Below are 18,979 nucleotides of genomic sequence, written 5' to 3' on the forward strand. Positions count from 1 at the left end.
TGTATGGACTAGACGCGTGTGCACATTGTTAGCCACCCATCTAAGTCCTCGTGATCCTAGATTAATTATCAGTAATTTTTCTTTTCGTTCCTATCTCGTCACATAAAATGTTAATTCTTACGGTGGACGAACATTTAAGCAAATTTCAATATAAGTTAAGAAAGAACTAAATTTTTTTTATTTAAGAAGTAATAAAAAAATTAGTGTTGGGATTGAACAATGAAGAAAAATTTAGGCACTAGTAGCGTTATTATCCATAAATCTAATATATTTAAATTATTAAAGTAGTTCCAGCAAAATACATGACTTCGTCATTCTGCCTTTTAAAATGTTTCTTTTCCCTAAAATTTTAAAAAAAAGAATTTCCCATCCACGTCAGATATAGGGATATTTCGAATCGGTATCATTTCTTCTGGTAAAATAGAGAAGTACTGCAATATTTTTTTCTTTATTGCCAAAAGGAAATTGGTAATAATTTAATTTTTCATTTTTCATTTTTAGCGAATATAAAAATCACCCCATGCTTAGCAGATACTTTAGTTCTTTTCTTGAGAAATAATCCACCAGCGAGGGACTTCCTCTTCCTCTTCTCCTCCTCCTCCTCCTTCTCCTTCTCCTTCCTCCGCCATTGCTAGGGTTTGGATTGGCATCTTCATATTCAGAACAAGGCTCGCGATTCGTGAAGAGATTCCGGTAAGCTGTTGTTGCGTACGTAGCGTAGCAATTTGCAATGCTTGAATCTTGAACGAACGAGAGCTTAGATACGAGAGGGAGCCTTCTTCTGACCTCGGCTAGGGTTTCGAATCGGTTTCTTCGATCTCTTCTTTTGCCTGTAGGTCGTCGAATCCGTCGATCCAGATCGCAAATCGCAGGCTGGCGAGCGATTTTAGTAGCTCTGCTTCTGCTGTGTCAGTCTTCTTGCTGCTGTAATTCTGCTGCAATTCTGTAGTTTTGTTTCCGCGCCTCGCTTTCTCCATGCACTGTTACGACTTAGCAGGCCTTGCTTAGCGTTTGTCTTGTCACATAGCGGTCGAGTTGATTGAGTACGCTTGCTTTCTTTGATATCGTATGTCTGAGGCTCTTCGTGTAACGAGTCAGATTCAGGTATACACACTCTGCGAATCATCGGTGTAAATCATCGGTATTGAGTGTTTTAACACCTTTACTCCCTTGAGCACAGAACGAACGAGCATCCAAAAGAGGTGGGGATGATATCATTTTTGAAATTTAATTTAATAGGTTAATGTTGAATTTAATGCCTGTGAGATTATTTACAAGTTTTGGGTTGCAGCGGCAGCTGTTGACTGAATACAAGTGATAGATGGCAGATGATTTAGATGATTTCAAGTTATGGGTCGATTGTTCGGAAGATGAAGTGTCTTCAGATAATGTTATGTCGTGTTCTTTTTTGTATGTTCAGTATATGTTTATTCAAAAGGTTTAGGGAGGTTGCAGAGCATATCTTTTTGGGGAAGGTCCAAGCGTTCTCTTTTTTGCTTGTGACTTGCACCCCTTCAGTTTCTAATGTTATGAAGGTCAATAGAAGCTGACATGTGTGATTTTTGGTAGTAGTGGCGAAAGTTGCCATGAATGGCTGCATTACCACCGCTACATGCCATGTTTTAGGAGGGTTTTGTTGAGAATAAGTGAGGATGATTGTTATAGGCGTGGTATTAGGGGCGCTGGCAAGTAATGCATTAGGTGGTGGCAGAATGTTCTGTCATGGTGGTTCTGGTTTTACTGTCGATTGGCAGAAGATAAGTAAGTTATATAAGTCATTAGAATACATATGATTATTCCAAAAATTGATTTGCTGCTTTCAAGAGGTGATCGGGTGTGATCTTCTTATAGACAGTGAACACTTTCCCCTGACCAGCTTTACTGTCTGTTTCCTGATGCTAAGAAATCGTGTGGTTTTTCTTTGCATTTGCTTTATTAGGATAAAAATGTGAATCATAATACTGATTATTTGTGGCAAAGCACCCGTTGGAAAATTATTTTGACTTTTATGAGGTTATCGTTTGTATGTTTGCACCTTGTAAATGCGAGGGTTCGAGCAGAGACTGCAAGTTGATGAATCTAGTCAAGAACTTTTATGATTGGCTGCTTTGCAAATTACATGAGTTCTTCTACTTTTCCCTCATCTACTCTGGCTTCGGTTATTTCTTGGTGGTCGAGCATCCATCTAACATCAAATTGGTATTTCATGTTCTCCAGGGTTTTGACTTTTTGAACAAAAATGTCGACGTCTTATCTCCCGGCAACAACTGATTCGGTTGCTCAGGCTTTAGAGGCCAAAACTCCATCAGAATCTATATCTATCCTGTACCGTATTCTTGAAAACCCTTCATCGTCCCCTGAAGCCCTCCGAATCAAAGAGCAGGCCATCACTAATTTGTCAGATCTTTTGAGGCAGGAGAATCGGGCAGAGGATCTTCGTAGCCTTCTGACCCAATTGAGGCCTTATTTTTCCTTGATTCCAAAGGCAAAAACCGCAAAAATTGTTAGGAGTATAATCGATGCAGTGGCTAAGATTCCAGGCACATCTGATCTTCAGATTTCTCTTTGCAAAGAGATGGTTCAGTGGACCCGTGCAGAGAAGCGAACTTTCTTGCGGCAAAGAGTCGAAGCGAGGCTTGCGGCACTTCTGATGGAAAATAAGGAATTTGTCGAAGCACTAAACCTACTTTCAGGTTTAATTAAGGAAGTGAGAAGACTCGATGACAAGCTTCTGCTGGTGGACATTAACTTGCTGGAGAGTAAGCTTCATTTCTCCTTGAGAAATCTTCCCAAAGCCAAGGCTGCTCTTACAGCAGCGAGAACAGCTGCAAATGCCATTTACGTGCCTCCAGCTCAGCAGGGCACCATAGATTTGCAGAGCGGGATTCTTCATGCTGAAGAGAAGGATTATAAAACAGCATACAGTTATTTCTTCGAGGCATTTGAAGCATTTAATGCTCTCGAAGATCCAAGGGCAGTGTTTAGCCTCAAGTACATGTTGTTATGCAAGATTATGGTAAATCAGGCGGATGATGTAGCAGGAGTAATATCATCCAAGGCTGGTTTGCAATATGTGGGGCCAGAGCTTGATGCCATGAAAGCTGTTGCTGATGCCCACTCGAAGCGATCCTTGAAGCTATTTGAGACTGCACTGAGGAATTTCAAAGCCCAGCTGGAGGAAGACCCAATTGTCCACAGGCACCTCTCTTCCCTGTACGACACTTTGTTAGAACAGAATCTCTGCAGGTTGATTGAACCTTATTCTAGGGTCGAGATCTCCCATATTGCTGAGTTGATCGAATTGCCCGGGGATCACGTGGAGAAGAAACTGTCCCAAATGATTCTCGACAAGAAGTTTGCTGGGACTTTGGATCAGGGTGCCGGATGCCTCATCATTTTCAACGACCCTAAGACTGATGCTCTCTACCCGGCAACACTGGAAACCATTTCCAACATCGGCAAGGTCGTGGATAGCCTGTACGTGAGGTCTGCTAAGATCATGGCTTGAGCTTCTCGGACTTGCTGAGGCAGTTGTTGGTGTTGCCGCATGCCTGTCCTTGCGAAGGCCGTGTCGCGGTCGAGCTTACTTCATGGAACTGGGAGCTAATTGCCTTTTCCTTGATGGATTTATCTTTTTTCTTTCTAATTTGTTCCCTTTGCTTTGCTAGACTCGCATCTTTCCGTGTCCTTAACTTTTAGCTAGCTGCAGCTCCGCAGTTGGATGAGACTAGCTTTGACCAATTGGGTCAATTTCCTTCATCTTAGGCATGATGTGCTTGGACAAAGATCGGTTGGTTTATCTCAAAATTGCCCTTCATTTTCATCAGTTTGTGGAAAGTACGATTTTACAGCGTTGTTTTGTTATGTCGTGAAGAGAAGTAATTACGTGATTGCATAGAGTCGTGTAAACATCAGACTTTGTGGTGATTGAAATGCTCCGTCGCCTGGGGAGAGAGCCATGGCGAGCTTGTCAACGAGTTCACTGCGTCAAATTTAGCCAATTTGCGTGTATTTATTAGCTATTTCCGACATCTAGTCATGACTAAATTTGGGCAAGCAAAAAAAAAACAGAGGTTTTTGACAATATGGTAAAAATTACATGCGATTCTGTAAAGCCATATTTGAATAGTCTATAAGACTTTTAAGTATTACGAGTTAAATGGAAGTCGAGTTGCGAATTTTACAAAAATTGTAATAAGTCAAAGATGTAAAAGTGAAGCTAGAAAAGAGACATCGTGGAATATGGCATTGAACATCGCTACGATTATAGTTCTAGATTGTTGAAGCCAACAAAAATTGAAAAATGAGACCTTAATGTGCAGATGTGAATGAATAAATGAGTAATGGATGTATTTTTTTTAAAAATATTTTATTACTTTTGAGATATATATATATATATATACACGCAATATTTTAGCTAAAACCCTTGTCGATTGTCTGACTTCTTGCTTTCCACAAATGTCCTTGCTATATATAAGCATCGTTTCCTCTGAATATTTTTCGGGTGCCAATATAGTTTAGAGACAGTATTGTTAATGTTTTTATCCCTACATATTTTACATATGATGGTTCATTTTATCCCTAGAATAATATTACAGATTAATTTAGTAAATATAATTTACAATATCACCTTAAAAGTAGTTGCGTGTGCATAGGGCGTGTGTATAAATGGTACTATTTACATCTCGTTTCTTTTGTGAGTTGTAAGTTTTGTCGACCTTAAAGGTTGGAGATTATGGAAAACAACCTGCTCAATTTTTCTATCCTCTTCGTCTTTCAAGGATCCAAAATATGGGTTCATCAAATACGGTTTTAACGGTTGTTCATCTTTACAAGAAATGATTTGAAAAGTTGTACGACTTTGATCTTCTCTTGAAATTCAATCGAAGTTCTTTTTTCTAATTATTTACGAATCAAAGGGTCCACTTATCATAAAAAAGAAAAAAAAAATCAAGGAATGATCCCTTATGATCTATGAAGTATTCTCACGACTAATTTTGTCTATATCTCTCAATTACTTTGAACAATGACAACGGAGAGGATTATACGCATCACAGAGTATAAATAAGTAACGAGTAAAAGTTTGGCAAAAGAAATTTCAGGAAAAGAGAAACCAAAATCTTTTTTCGCTTATCTTGCAACGTCCGGAATTTACGTTTCTCGATCGAAATAAAAGCTATTGTAATTTCCAAAAATAACGAGAAGTTACTCAAAGGTTCTGAAGAATATAGCTTCTGCGTATTTGCAAGATTTTAGATAATCCAAACTAAAATAAAAGAGTTTGCTCAAACATTAATAAAACATAGGAAAAAAAAATAAAAAAGCAAAAGTGACCGCTCAACACTTATGAGTGGGGACTTTACCAATATTGTAATTATCATTAGAAGGATCATGGTTCCTAGATAAATCCGGGAACCGGAGAATCGGAACCATGGAGAACCAGTTTAGTTTCAAATTTCGGGGTATGCATGGTAGGTAGTTGGGGAACCGATTTCGACGGGTACGTTCAAAGTTTTACCTGGAACAGGTCTCTGTATCTTTTTCGTTACATGTCTTTGCATAATCTTGCAGTATTCCTTCGACAAAAAAAAAAAAAAAAATCCTTTGCGGTATTCCCTGAGAACCATTAATCTGAGCTTCCATTTCCGACAATATCGATGACCGACACTTTCGCTTATATTCTTCGTGTTCGCGTGTCTAATATATGAGTTGTAGTTAGTGAATTGTAGCGGCAGCAAATGGTGGTCATTGGCAATTGTTCAATTAAAGAATGCAGGTGGAACCTGAGTAGACTCTGATAGGGCAGGTTCCAAAAATTTGGGACGGGTATGTTTCAGGTGGAACCTGGATCGATTCCGAAACTGCTCACCGCTAATTATAATGCATTCTTGCACCCACCAATTTTTGTATGACATTTCTTTTTCTCGAAGGAAAATAATTTTCAGGAAAATTTATTTATTTATTTCATTTTGCATCTTTTGCATATCTCTCTCTCTCTCTCTTTCTCTCTCCTCTCACACTGCGACTCGAAGGTCCTCTCTCTGCTTTTTCCACGGGGACACACTTTCTCACTCTTGGTTTTCTGTTTCGGCCGAAGGGAGAATTTTCCTCTCGCTTTCTCCTCCGAAATCGAAAGCGGCGCCCCGTCGTCTCCCCCGGCCAGCTCGCTCGGCCGTCGCGCAGATCGGACTGCGACGGCGATCGATCACCTCGCGGCCCGTCGCCATCGGGAATCGATCCGCGCGCGCGCGCGCGGGGGCTCCGGAGAAGTCCGAGCGGGACGGGACGATCCCGTCGAGGCGGAGGGTTCTTCGGGCGAGCCCGGAAAGGCGGGCGCGGCATTGCGATCGGTCGACGGCGGCGCGGCCGATTCCGACGGTTGCGGTTTGGGCGTCTCCCTTCGCCGGATCTGCCGGAGAAAGAGGTAAATAGAGGCCCGTCTCTCGTCTCGATCTCCTCGCTTCCTGTTCTCGACTTTCGCTGCCTTGCGCTTGATGCTGTCGCTCCTCGGTTGATATTCGTTCTCTCGTCGACGAGGAACGGAAGGAGCGGAGGAAATGCAGTTGTGTCTGAGTTGAATTTCGTTTCTGGTGAGGGAGAAAAAGTGGCGATGGGCCTGAGTCGGGTGATTATGTCTGCGTCATTTTTGGTCGAATTGTCATGGAACGTTGTTTCTTCAGATGTTGAGTCGTGTGTGGAGCTTTGGGCTCCGTTTCTGTTGGCCTGAATTGTCTGAGTAGTGAATTGGAGGGTTAGATCTGCGGTCACTGTTGACCATCCCGTCATTGAGTTTTTTTCTCTTGAATCTTCCCTGAATTGGTGTTACTGCGTATCTTCCGCGTTGTTATTGGTGGCTGAAAATTGAGCTGGATCTGCTAGTGGCTCCGATTGTGAGCAAGTATGGTCACTGTTTCCTTCTTACTTGTGATCATGTTCATGTTGTTTGAGACTTGGGTATGATGTCATTTAAATTGAGGTTTCGACTAAGACCGGAGTTTCCCCTAATTTGAAAGGAGGGAAAATGTCTTAGATTTGATCATCTGATGAGCATCTCTAGATGGTTGTTGGTACTCGGGATTTTGATAATTTTAAATATTGGGGCATGTGATACGGCTGTTAACTGGCTTGGAGGAACTGTCATGTTTGCCTTGTTCATATGCCTTCGTCAGTAGAGGAATTGCAGCAGCGGCTCTTGCAGCTCACTGGTGTTGATGTAACTGATGGATATCTGGTGTGGGTTTATACATTGGAGATTTCCGAATGGAGCACTGCTGTGAGCGGGTGCTGTGACTTGCCACTGCATGTATGTCCAGGGAGGCCGGTTATCTCCTGGCCAAACAGAACAGGAGAAAGTAAAAAATCTGTTGCTGGTCTCACGTCGAAATTTCTTGTCTGTTACTTTTTCTCTGCTTGAATTAGGAATGCTAGAGTATGTCCTTTACAATAATATGTTTCTGACATTCTTATGCACACGAGCTTAGATACTAGAGATTCTACGGCAGCTCATAATAGGCTATTAAAATATCAAGTTGCTTCTCCTGTTAGCCCTCAAGATTTGTTGTGCTCTTGCTTTGATATGCGCCTTAGTTCATCTGTACTGACTATTCCCGCATCTCTTAAGGTAATGACTATTTCTGGAGCTCTGGACCTTTTGCAATAGCAGTTTTGCTTAAATTCACATACCAAGTCCCATCAAAATGGGCCGTTTGAAGATGCCACCTGGAATTAACGCAATTGAGGAAGAACCCGAGGATTATGACTCTTCCTGCTCTAACAAGGCTACTTTAGGCTGCGTGATCAACACAGAAATAGCTGCAGTCTTGGCTGTCATGAGGAGAAATGTAAGATGGGGTGGTCGTTATATGTCAGGAGATGACCAACTGGAGCACTCTCTAATCCAATCTTTGAAGGCACTACGGAAGCAGATTTTTTCTTGGCAGCACCAGTGGCATACTGTCAACCCTATTTTGTATCTCCAACCGTTTCTAGATGTCATTCGATCAGATGAAACAGGTGCACCTATCACTGGTGTCGCATTGTCATCTGTTTATAAGATCTTAACTTTAGATGTGATTGATCAGACCACAGCTAATGTAGAGGATGCAATGCACTTAGTTGTGGACTCTGTGACTAGTTGCCGATTTGAGGTGACTGATCCTGCATCAGAAGAAGTAGTACTGATGAAAATACTTCAAGTTCTTCTGGCTTGTATGAAAAGCAAGGCGTCAGTTATGCTGAGTAATCAACATGTGTGCACTATAGTTAACACTTGTTTCCGTATAGTACATCAAGCTGGTAGCAAGGGTGAGTTGCTTCAACGGATAGCCCGCCACACGATGCATGAACTTGTTCGTTGCATTTTCTCACACCTTCCAGATGTTGACAACACAGAGCATGCATTGGTTAATGGAGGCAATAAGGTGAAGCAAGAGGTACTTATAGCTTCTTCTTCCTGCTGGTTACTTTTCACTCTCTTCTTGTTCAATCAGCCTTCTGGAATGGAATTCTAATTCATAGTAAAAACTGTGTTTGTTTGGTATACTAATGGTTAGCATTTAATTGATTCTTATAGAATACAGCTTCTAATCTATTCTGTCCTCTTATGTTGCCGCATTTATCTTTGAGTTCTTTATTCTGTCTTAACCATTGATGTTGCCATGTCACTTGCCATCTTATAAGTAAGATAAATAAGTAGCTAGAATTTTACTAAATGTGTCTTCTCCAAGAACAAAACTCTGGACATACTACTTGGGATGGCAGTTTTTAGCAATATGACAAGTTATTAGTTGTGCTTTGTATTAAATTTTGAAACACTAGAGAACATACTTGAACACTTAATAGATTTTTTGTTTTTGTTTTTTTCTTTGTATATTAATAAATTGACGAGCTTTCAAATCGCTTGACTCAAATGCCTTTAGGCCTAGTCAGAATTCTGATTTAAAATTGACATCGTGTTGTGGCATATTGTTTGCTGCAGGAAAAGTTTCATGTACATCTCGCCATGTTCGGGTAGTGACTTTCTCTTATAAACACTAGAGTAATTCATATAGTCATTTGGAGTGCGACAAATTGTTTCCTTTTGTTCTCAATTTATAAAGTTACAGAGCCACATGAAAGATCACCTTGATTTAACTCCTAATACAAAGAGTTACTATTTGAATGTTGGAAGGCACATTTAAGAGATTTTTGCTTTCCATATTGAATTATTATTTAGTATACTTACTTGGTAGGCTAACCATCCAAATAGGATCGCACTTTTTTTTCAAGCAGCTTGAACATACCATACTTTTATTTCTTTGGCAGGTCCGTGGACCAGACAGTGAATATGCATTTGGCACTCAACAATTAGATAATGGCAACAGTGGTTCAGAACATGATGGTCAACTATCCTCCGGAAGTTTTGCTTCCAATTCATCGACTGCTCCAATCCCTGGTATGATGGATGAAATTGGAGCTGGGGCAGGGAAGGATGCAGTTCCAGTTGATCTGCAGATGATGACAGAGCCTTATGGTGTCCCTTCCCTGGTGGAGATATTTCACTTCTTGTGTTCTCTCTTAAATCTTTTTGAGCACACGGGAATGGGCCCTAGATCAAATACCATAGCATTTGATGAAGATGTGCCACTCTTTGCACTTGGTTTGATTAATTCAGCTATTGAGTTGGGTGGGCCATCGATACGCCGCCACCCGAGATTGTTGAGTTTGGTCCAGGATGAACTCTTTAGAAATCTAATGCAGTTTGGCTTGTCTATGAGTCCACTCATTCTTTCCATGGTTTGTAGCATTGTCCTAAATCTGTATCAGCATCTACGTACTGAACTCAAACTGCAGCTTGAGGCTTTCTTCTCCTGTGTGATTCTGAGGCTTGCACAAAGTAGATATGGTGCTTCTTACCAGCAGCAGGAGGTTGCCATGGAGGCTCTTGTTGATTTCTGCCGGCAGAAGACTTTCATGGTGGAAATGTATGCTAATTTGGATTGTGATATAACTTGCAGTAATGTCTTTGAAGACCTTGCTAATTTGCTGTCAAAGAGTGCATTCCCTGTGAATTGCCCTTTGTCTTCAATGCATATTCTTGCTTTGGATGGTCTTATTGCTGTCATCCAGGGAATGGCTGAAAGGATTGCGAACGGATCTCTTAGCTCAGAACAAGCTCCAGTTGCTCTAGACGAGTATACTCCATTTTGGCTGGTCAAATGTGACGACTATGGAGATCCAAATCATTGGGTCCCATTTGTCCGCCGGAGGAAGTATATTAAGAGGAGGTTGATGATTGGAGCTGATCACTTCAATCGTGACCCGAAGAAGGGGCTGGAGTTCCTGCAAGGAACACATCTCTTACCTGACAAGCTTGATCCACAAAGTGTAGCTTGCTTCTTTAGGTACACTGCAGGGTTGGATAAGAATCTTGTTGGTGATTTCCTTGGAAACCATGATGAGTTTTGTGTTCAGGTTCTTCATGAATTTGCTGGGACCTTTGATTTCCAAGACATGCATCTAGATACTGCACTTAGGTTGTTTTTGGAAACTTTCCGACTGCCTGGAGAATCACAGAAGATTCAGAGAGTCCTTGAGGCTTTTTCAGAGAGATATTATGAGCAGTCACCACAAATTTTGGTTAACAAGGATGCTGCTCTTTTGTTGTCATACTCTCTCATAATGCTCAACACAGACCAGCATAATATACAGGTAAAGAAGAAAATGACCGAGGAGGATTTTATTCGGAATAATAGACATATCAATGGAGGCAGTGATCTACCTCGAGATTTTTTGATAGAGCTTTACCACTCCATTTGCAAAAATGAAATTCGCACCACTCCGGAACAAGGTGCTGGGTATCCTGAAATGAACCCGAGCCGTTGGATTGACTTGATGCATAAATCAAAGAGAACTGCTCCATTCATTATTTCTGATTCTAGAGCATATCTTGATCATGACATGTTTGCTATAATGTCTGGTCCGACCATTGCCGCAATCTCCGTGGTGTTTGATCATGCAGACCATGAAGAGGTTTACCAGACATGCATTGATGGTTTCTTGGCTGTTGCCAAGATATCAGCATGCCATCATCTTGAAGATGTGCTGGATGATCTGGTTGTTTCTCTTTGCAAATTCACTACCCTTTTAAATCCTTCGTCCGTTGATGAACCTGTGTTAGCATTTGGTGATGACGCAAAAGCAAGGATGGCAACAATAACAGTTTTCACCATTGCAAATAGATATGGTGATTATATCCGCACTGGTTGGAGAAACATCCTGGATTGCATCTTAAGATTACACAAGCTTGGCCTTCTTCCAGCTCGTGTGGCAAGTGATGCGGCTGATGAGACAGAGGTTTCTGCTGAACCCGGACATGGTAAGCCGGTTGCTAATTCTTTAGCTGCAGCACATATGCCTTCCATGGGAACTCCAAGGAGATCTTCTGGATTAATGGGTAGGTTCAGTCAGCTTTTATCTCTCGATACAGAAGAGCCAAGATCACAGCCCACTGAGCAACAACTCGCTGCTCATCAGCGCACACTTCAGACAATTCAAAAGTGCCACATAGACAGCATATTCACGGAGAGTAAGTTTCTGCAAGCTGAATCTCTATTGCAGCTGGCACGGGCTCTTATTTGGGCTGCTGGGCGGCCCCAGAAAGGGAACAGCTCACCTGAGGATGAAGATACTGCTGTTTTCTGCCTGGAGTTGTTGATTGCAATCACTTTGAATAATCGAGACCGAATTGTGCTCCTATGGCAGGGTGTCTATGAGCATATTGCTAACATTGTTCAGTCGACTGTCATGCCCTGTGCCTTGGTAGAGAAGGCTGTCTTTGGGCTTCTTCGGATTTGTCAGCGCCTGCTTCCTTACAAGGAGAACCTCGCTGATGAACTTTTGAGGTCTATGCAACTTGTCTTGAAGCTTGATGCTCGGGTTGCGGATGCGTATTGCGAGCAGATTACTCAAGAAGTTAGTCGCCTGGTGAAAGCTAATGCCACTCACATCAGGTCACAAATGGGATGGCGGACCATCACGTCCCTTCTTTCTATAACAGCTCGTCATCCAGAGGCTTCTGAAGCAGGATTTGATGCACTGTTGTTTATCATGTCAGATGGGGCTCACTTATTGCCAGCAAATTATGTTTTGTGTGTAGATGCATCCAGGCAGTTTGCCGAATCTCGTGTTGGACAGGCAGAACGGTCTGTTCGCGCACTGGATCTCATGGCAGGTTCTGTTGATTCTCTGGCACGGTGGGCTTGTGAAGCTAGGGAAGCAATGGCAGAAGATGAAGTCGCCAAAATGTCTCAGGATATAGGGGAAATGTGGTTGAGGCTTGTACAGGGATTGAGAAAAGTCTGCTTGGACCAAAGAGAAGAGGTCAGAAATCATGCACTTTTGTCACTGCAAAGATGCTTGACAGGAGTAGATGGGATTCAACTTCCGCATAATCTATGGTCACAGTGTTTCGACTTGGTCATCTTTACAATGCTTGATGATTTGCTGGAAATTGCTCAGGGACAATCCCAGAAAGACTTTCGAAACTTGGAAGGCACACATATCCTTGCAATGAAGCTTCTCTTAAAAGTATTTCTACAATTGCTTCATGACCTCTCGCAATTGACAGCTTTCTGCAAATTGTGGTTGGGTGTGCTCAGCCGAATGGAAAAGTACATGAAGGTGAAAGTTCGTGGGAAGAAAAGTGAAAAGCTTCAGGAGCTAGTGCCTGAGCTCCTCAAGAACACTCTACTTGTGATGAAGACAGGGGGTGTCCTTGTGCAGCGGAGCACCTTAGGAGGGGATAGCTTGTGGGAACTAACATGGCTACATGTGAATAACATTGCTCCATCACTGCAATCTGAGGTATTCCCCGATGAAGAATTACCGCAAGCTGAAACTCAGGGAAATCAGGTATCTGAGGAGACAGTTTCTGCTCATTCAAATGAGTCATTGGCCAGCAATGGTAGTTAGCATTTAGTGCACTGAAGAATATAATATGGTTTGGATGTGAGTCAGAAAAGCTGTGAGTCTTGGCTATGATTAATTTTGTGGAGCTGCCATACGTATAATGAATGGAAAAGATGAACCTGAGATTTTTGCATTCTCATTCTTAGATCTGCAGCAATGTCGGTTAGTTGACACTTACCCTGCTCTTCTTGGGTTTGTGTCTTTTCCTCACTATTGCTTCCATTGCAACAACTTTTATGTTTATTTTCAAGATGCACTGCTCAGTTTCATGGGGCATAGTTATAATGGGGAAGGACTCTTGGGAGTACACACTCGTTCTCTGTCCAGAAATATAAGCATACCCATCCAAACTTGTGTTAGTCTGCTGATTTATTCAGAACCAGGGATGTTGTCAGCTAACGATGATGGTCACTTTGTTAGTTCAGCTAGGTTTTTGAAGGTTCCAGAAATGCTTCTTCCGTTCTTTACGATCTTTTGCAGAGCGAGTGATATACATAATGGATCTGATTAATGGGGTTATAAGACGGATGCCTGCTCATACAGTCTACTTGTTTTGTACTGCAACTTGTAAAGAAATCTAGTACTGCTTTGAATTTTGGGCCACACGTCTTTTCTGTTGTTGAAGTGCTTAATCTTTGCAGTTGCCAAATTCTCAATCCTTTTAACTGTCGTTCTTAAGAATGCAAACTCCGCTCTTTCTAACGGATCAATTTCTCTCGGGGATTATCAAGAGAATATACCTTGGCTTAATCCCAAGATGAAGTCTTTGCCCTCTTGCTTCTCCTTTGTCGCGGCATGTAGTGCGCTGCTTTTGTCTGCACAGTTTGTTTAACCGATAAAACTGAAGGGGGTTGAAAGATTGAACATCACGATCTGAACAGTAATGATCTGCTGTCTTGGCTCATCGCCACACGAACCATGATCAGACTCTGGTCGGTTTTTGGCTCCTATGGTCTCTTTGTTCTGTCCGATCGCTTGACACGAGGGAGACATGTACCGAGAGGCAATGTTCATTTGTCCCACAAAACGGACTTTTTGCTTAATCACTCGTATTAGAAGTACATTGTTTTATTGGTGAAAATGCATCTCGAATTTATATAGACGAATTTAAGAATCACGATACTTTAAGCAATGTCTTTCTGTATGTCATGAAGACCAGTGATAGGTCATCAATGTGGTGGTACATATAGGTTGATTCTTGGTGTTAAGAGAGGGATACAACGATGGATTCCCTATGCAATCAAATTCAAACAGTTACGTATTTGATCTACGATCTAGGCTTTAGTCTGAATTATACTCAGGGTATCAGCAGGCTTTATTTCATGAGCTTAAGATTTTCACTCTCGACAAACAACGGCGCGTGGACGTTCTCGTTATTATTATAGGATAATGACACAAACAGTTCCTGAACTTTGGCTCAATGTGCAATTTGATTCCTGAATTTTTAATTTGTTTAATGTAATCCCTGAATTTTAGGTTAATGTTCAATGTGGTCCCTGAACTTCTATTTTGTTCAATGTCATCCCTGAACTTTTGGTACATGTTTAATTCAGTCCCTGAACTATATGAAAATGTTCAATGTAGTCCCTCAACTTGAATTAATGGAAATGACTACACTAAACATTTTCATATAGTTCAGGGACTGAATTGAACATGTACCAAAAGTTCAGGGACCACATTGCACATTTGGTTAAAGTTCAGGGACCATATTGAACAAATTAAAACTTCATGGACCAAATTGCATATTGTGCCAAAGTTCATGAACTGTTTATGTCATTTTCCCTTATTATTACTATCAAAAGCACGAATCTATTTATTCTGAAAAACTTATCAATTAATGTAAATGTTATGAAATACATGAATGCATATTCATTATATTCAATGTACCTATTATGGTACATTTGTAACCTACATTCTACGTACAATCTCCAATGAATGTTCATCTCCCTATTCAATGTATGTATTCAATACATTGACATTAATGATATGTGCATTCTTGTTTTCTTATAAATAGGAGTTTAGTTTTGGTCATTGTGTAAAAATATCAGAACATAATGAAAGGAGAAAATATATATCTTTGGTGTTTATCTGCTTTCTCTACTTAATCTCTATTCTCTCTATTATATACTTGCAACGCAATATTTTACAACACGTTATCAGCACGAAGATCTACCAACTGAGTAAATAATTTTTGCAAGGTAAGTGTTCTCTTTGTTTTCATTAGTCAACTTATATTTCATCTTCTCCTATCAATTCTTCATTTTTCTTTTTCTTGGCCTGAAGCCAATTTCCAATCTAAAAGTATCCTTCTGCTCCTGAAGTGGCGGTGGATATTTGGAAATCCTTCTAATTAATTTAAGGATTCATTTGTTTTGCAAGAATTATGGCAAATATTGAAAAGCCCAAATTCCACATCCTGGAAGTGAGTGGAAATAATTATCTATCCTGGTGCCTTGACATGGAAATGCACCTCCAAGGGCAAGATCTCGCTAATGCAATTACAGAAGACGGAACCTCAAATGCAAAAGATAAAGCAAATGCACTGATTTTTATTCGTCGTCATTTGCATGAGAGCCTGCAGACTCAATATTTATCCGTTCGAGACCCTCAGACCTTGTGGAAGAGGTTGAAGGATAGGTATGATCATACCAAGACTGTTATCCTCCCTCAAGCACAGTATGACTGGCAAAATCTCAGACTGCAAGATTTTAAATCGGTGTTTGACTATAACTCCGCTTTATTTGATATTGTTTCTCGGCTTGAGTTATGCGGTATCAAGCTCACTGATGCGGAACTGTTAGAGAAAACTTTCTCCACCTTCCATGCTTCGAATATTGTATTGCAACAGCAATACTGGCAGCGTCAATTTGCCACATACTTTGAATTAATTTTTGTGCTCCTCACTGCTGAGCAAACTAATGAATTGCTGCTCAAAAATCATGATCTTAGACCTACTGGGTCAAAAGCATTGCCTGAAGCACATGCTAACTTTGAGAAAAATACTAGCCATTTTAAGGGCTATAAGCGCAAGCAAGAACATAATCCTCGAAGGGGTGGCAAGAAATTTAACCGCCCTAGGAAATCAAACTTTGACCCGAATCATGACAAAGAAAAGAAGCAAAAGAAGGTGACTAATGAAAGTGTTTGTTATCGTTGTGGCATGACTGGGCACTGGTCACGTACTTCCCGTACGCTAAAGCACTTTGTTGATCTATACCAGGCATCTTTAAAAAATAGGGGCAAGGGTGGTGAATCTCACGCTATTGAAATCAATCATACTGCCATAACCACCGTTGAGGCCAACAATATCTCTGTTGGTGGGACTCCTCTTGCTCCTGAAGTAGCAAATGCATCCCTGGATGTCTCTGATTTCTTTGAGGACCTCTCATTACTTTGATGAAGCATCGGACTGGTGGATGACAACTTAGACTTCGAATTTTATGATTCTAATAATTTATTTTCTAGTTGCTTTTCTTTAAATGTATTACCTTTTATTGCTCTTTAATATGGTTATGCAATGAAATGCTTATGAACCTGATATAATATTTATTATTTTGAAATTTTATTTGACCCTATAACTAATATGAAAATTTTATGATACTTGACACTTGAAGTTGTCAACATAAATGCAAATGGAAAATACCGAGAAAAAGGAAGATGTTTGTTTGCTTGATAGTGCATCAATACATACCATATTTCATAGTAAACACTTTTTCTCGAGTATGACATTGCATACATACAATATCAAGTCCTATTTCGATTATTGATGGTTTCGGGAATGCCACAATTGTTTTGCCAAAAGGCACCATCCTGCATATTGAGGATGCATTTCTAAGCAGTAGATAAAAAAGGAATCTGCTTAGCTTCAAAGATGTACGCTGTAATGGGTACCATATTGAGACTATTTATGAGCAAAATAAAGATTATATTGGCATTACCTCTTATAAGATGGGCCTGAAGACCATCCATGAGAAGCTAGAAGCTTCTTCTATGGGTTTGTATTGTCTCATGATTAAGGCCGTTGAAACCCACTCCACCATATCCTGGAGATTGGTAAACCCTGATCAGTTTGGATTATGGCATGATCGCCTTGGTCACCCTGGCGCTTCAATGATGCGTAGAATAATTCAGAATACAAAAGGGCACCCTTTAAAGGATACAAAGGTATTGTTGTCCAAAGATTACAATTGTGAAATTTGGTCACAAGGAAAACTCATTACCAAACCTTCTATAACAAAGATTAATCTTGAATCCCCTTTATTCCTGCAAAGAATTCAGGGTGATATTTGTGGACCAATATAACCACCAAGTGGACCGTTTCGATATTTTATAGTACTAGTGGACGCATCCTGTAGATGGTCCCATGTTTGTCTATTATCTACGCGCAATGTCACCTTTGCACGTTTACTTGCACATATTATAAAGCTTTGGGCACAATTCCCTGATTATCCAATTAAAAGCATAAGGATGGATAATGCTGGTGAATTTACATCAAAGAGTTTTGATACGTATTGTGCTTCACTCGGAATCGAAGTTGAGCACCCGGTCGCATATATTCATACTCAAAATGGATTGGCAGAATCCTTGATTAAACATATCTAAATCATTGCCCGCACTCTATTATTGAGAACGAATCTCAACGATACAGCATGGGGTCATGCAGTTTTGCATGCGGCAACCCTAATAAGATTGCGCCCCACTGCTAGTCTCTTACAATCTCCCCTTCAAATGGTTCTTGGTTATGAACCTGATATTTCACATTTACGCACCTTTGGTTGTGCAGTACAGGTGCCTGTAGCACCGCAAAAAAGAACGAAAATGGGTCCCCAACGCCGTTTGGGCATTTATGTTGGGTTTAATTCACCGTCCATCATTAAGTTCTTGGAACCAACTTCTGGTGATCTTTTGACTGTCAGATTCGCAAATTGTCATTTCAATGAGACTATGTTTTCATCAATTGGGACACCTAAAACTGACATGACTGCGAAGCAAAAACCAGTTAAGGTTTTCTCCTGGAATGAGAAAAATTTATATCAATTAGACCAAAGAACTCCTGAGTGTGAAAACGAGGTGCAGCGCATAATCCATTTACAGGCTATGGCCAATAGACTTCCTGATGCATTTAATGATGCTACTAAGGTAACGAAGTCTCATATTCCAGCTGCAAATACTCCAGCTAGGATAGCTGTTCCCGAAGGACAAGCTAAAATAGATCAAAGTCCCCCACACTTGAAACACGGTAGACCGATAGGATCAAAAGACGCTGTTTCTCGAAAACGAAGGGGAAAGAATAAAAAATCTGCTCCAGAAGAGCCTGGTGTTGTGCTTGCTCCCAAAGAGCTTATTGCCCCTGAAGAGGCATAAACCCATGAAAAGATCACCAACCCTGGGAATACTGAGAATCCCATTACATATTGTAATGAGATTTGGGATTGGAATGAAATCATCATTGATGATGCTTTTGCATTCTCAGTTGCTCATAAAATTATGGATGATGATTGTGAGCCGCAATCTATTATTGAATGCCGTCAAAGGCAAGATTGGTCTAAATGGGAGGAAGCAATTAAGGCTGAATTAGCTTCCCTAATCAAACGAGAGGTTTTTGGACCCATAACTCGCATCCCCGATAATGTAAAGCCCGTTGGATATAAATGGGTATTTGTCCGGAAACGAAATGAGAAAAACGAGATTGTCAGGTATAAAACCCGACTCGTTGCCTAAGGATTCTCCTAGAGACCTGGGATTGATTATGATGAGACATATTCACCTGTGATGGATATGATTACATTTCGTTTTCTCATTAGCCTGGTACTCTCTGAAAGATTGGAAATGCGTCTTATGGACGTTGTGACGGCATATCTATATGGCTCATTAGACTCGGATATTTATATGAAAATTCCCGAGGGATTCAAAATGCCTGATGCATGCACTCCCCGCAACTTATTCTCAATAAAATTGCAAAGATCTTTGTACGGGTTAAAGCAATCCGGTCGCATGTGGTATCAACGCCTAAGTGAGTACCTAATTAAGG

The 18,979-nt window shown here is 40.8% G+C and overlaps 3 protein-coding genes across 5 annotated transcripts; all 3 read left to right on the forward strand.

Annotated features, from left to right (window-relative positions):
- The first annotated feature begins 528 nt into the window (after positions 1-528).
- Positions 529-3,823, forward strand: LOC115671906 (26S proteasome non-ATPase regulatory subunit 11 homolog). Its single transcript, XM_030593586.2, has 2 exons — positions 529-693; positions 2,218-3,823. Exon 2 carries the CDS (start codon positions 2,240-2,242, stop codon positions 3,506-3,508), a length of 1,269 nt encoding a protein of 422 aa, XP_030449446.1. The 5' UTR covers positions 529-693; positions 2,218-2,239; the 3' UTR covers positions 3,509-3,823.
- A 2,192-nt stretch (positions 3,824-6,015) lies between these two features.
- LOC115671905 (ARF guanine-nucleotide exchange factor GNOM) lies at positions 6,016-13,572 on the forward strand. Of its 3 annotated transcripts, none has more exons than XM_056310255.1 (3): positions 6,016-6,424; positions 7,622-8,420; positions 9,304-13,572. In XM_056310255.1, exons 2-3 carry the CDS (start codon positions 7,698-7,700, stop codon positions 12,949-12,951), a joined length of 4,371 nt encoding a protein of 1,456 aa, XP_056166230.1. In that variant the 5' UTR covers positions 6,016-6,424; positions 7,622-7,697; the 3' UTR covers positions 12,952-13,572. The 3 variants fall into 3 exon arrangements, with proteins under 3 accessions (XP_056166230.1, XP_030449445.1, XP_056166229.1); XM_030593585.2 differs by having other exon boundaries at positions 6,017-6,424; positions 7,622-8,432; XM_056310254.1 differs by lacking the exon at positions 6,016-6,424 and adding an exon at positions 6,476-7,352 and having other exon boundaries at positions 7,622-8,432.
- Positions 13,573-15,331: 1,759 nt separating this feature from the next.
- Positions 15,332-16,345, forward strand: LOC115671833 (uncharacterized). Its single transcript, XM_030593484.1, has one exon. The coding sequence runs from the start codon at positions 15,332-15,334 to the stop codon at positions 16,343-16,345; it is 1,014 nt and encodes a 337-aa protein (XP_030449344.1).
- The last annotated feature ends 2,634 nt before the right edge of the window (positions 16,346-18,979 follow it).

Source organism: Syzygium oleosum, unplaced genomic scaffold (assembly GCF_021117445.2).
Source record: "Syzygium oleosum isolate NSW1041296 unplaced genomic scaffold, Sole_v2.1 Sole_v2.03, whole genome shotgun sequence".
In the NCBI taxonomy this organism is placed as follows: domain Eukaryota; kingdom Viridiplantae; phylum Streptophyta; class Magnoliopsida; order Myrtales; family Myrtaceae; genus Syzygium; species Syzygium oleosum.

Bases quoted from the DNA above. Each gene is read 5' to 3' on its own strand.
- LOC115671906 (XM_030593586.2), top strand. From the start codon at position 2,240: ATGTCGACGTCTTATCTCCCGGCAACAACTGATTCGGTTGCTCAGGCT.
- LOC115671905 (XM_030593585.2), top strand. From the start codon at position 7,698: ATGGGCCGTTTGAAGATGCCACCTGGAATTAACGCAATTGAGGAAGAA. The intron at 8,433-9,303 runs GTACTTATAGCT...TTTCTTTGGCAG, and splicing joins GCAATAAGGTGAAGCAAGAG to GTCCGTGGACCAGACAGTGA.
- LOC115671833 (XM_030593484.1), top strand. From the start codon at position 15,332: ATGGCAAATATTGAAAAGCCCAAATTCCACATCCTGGAAGTGAGTGGA.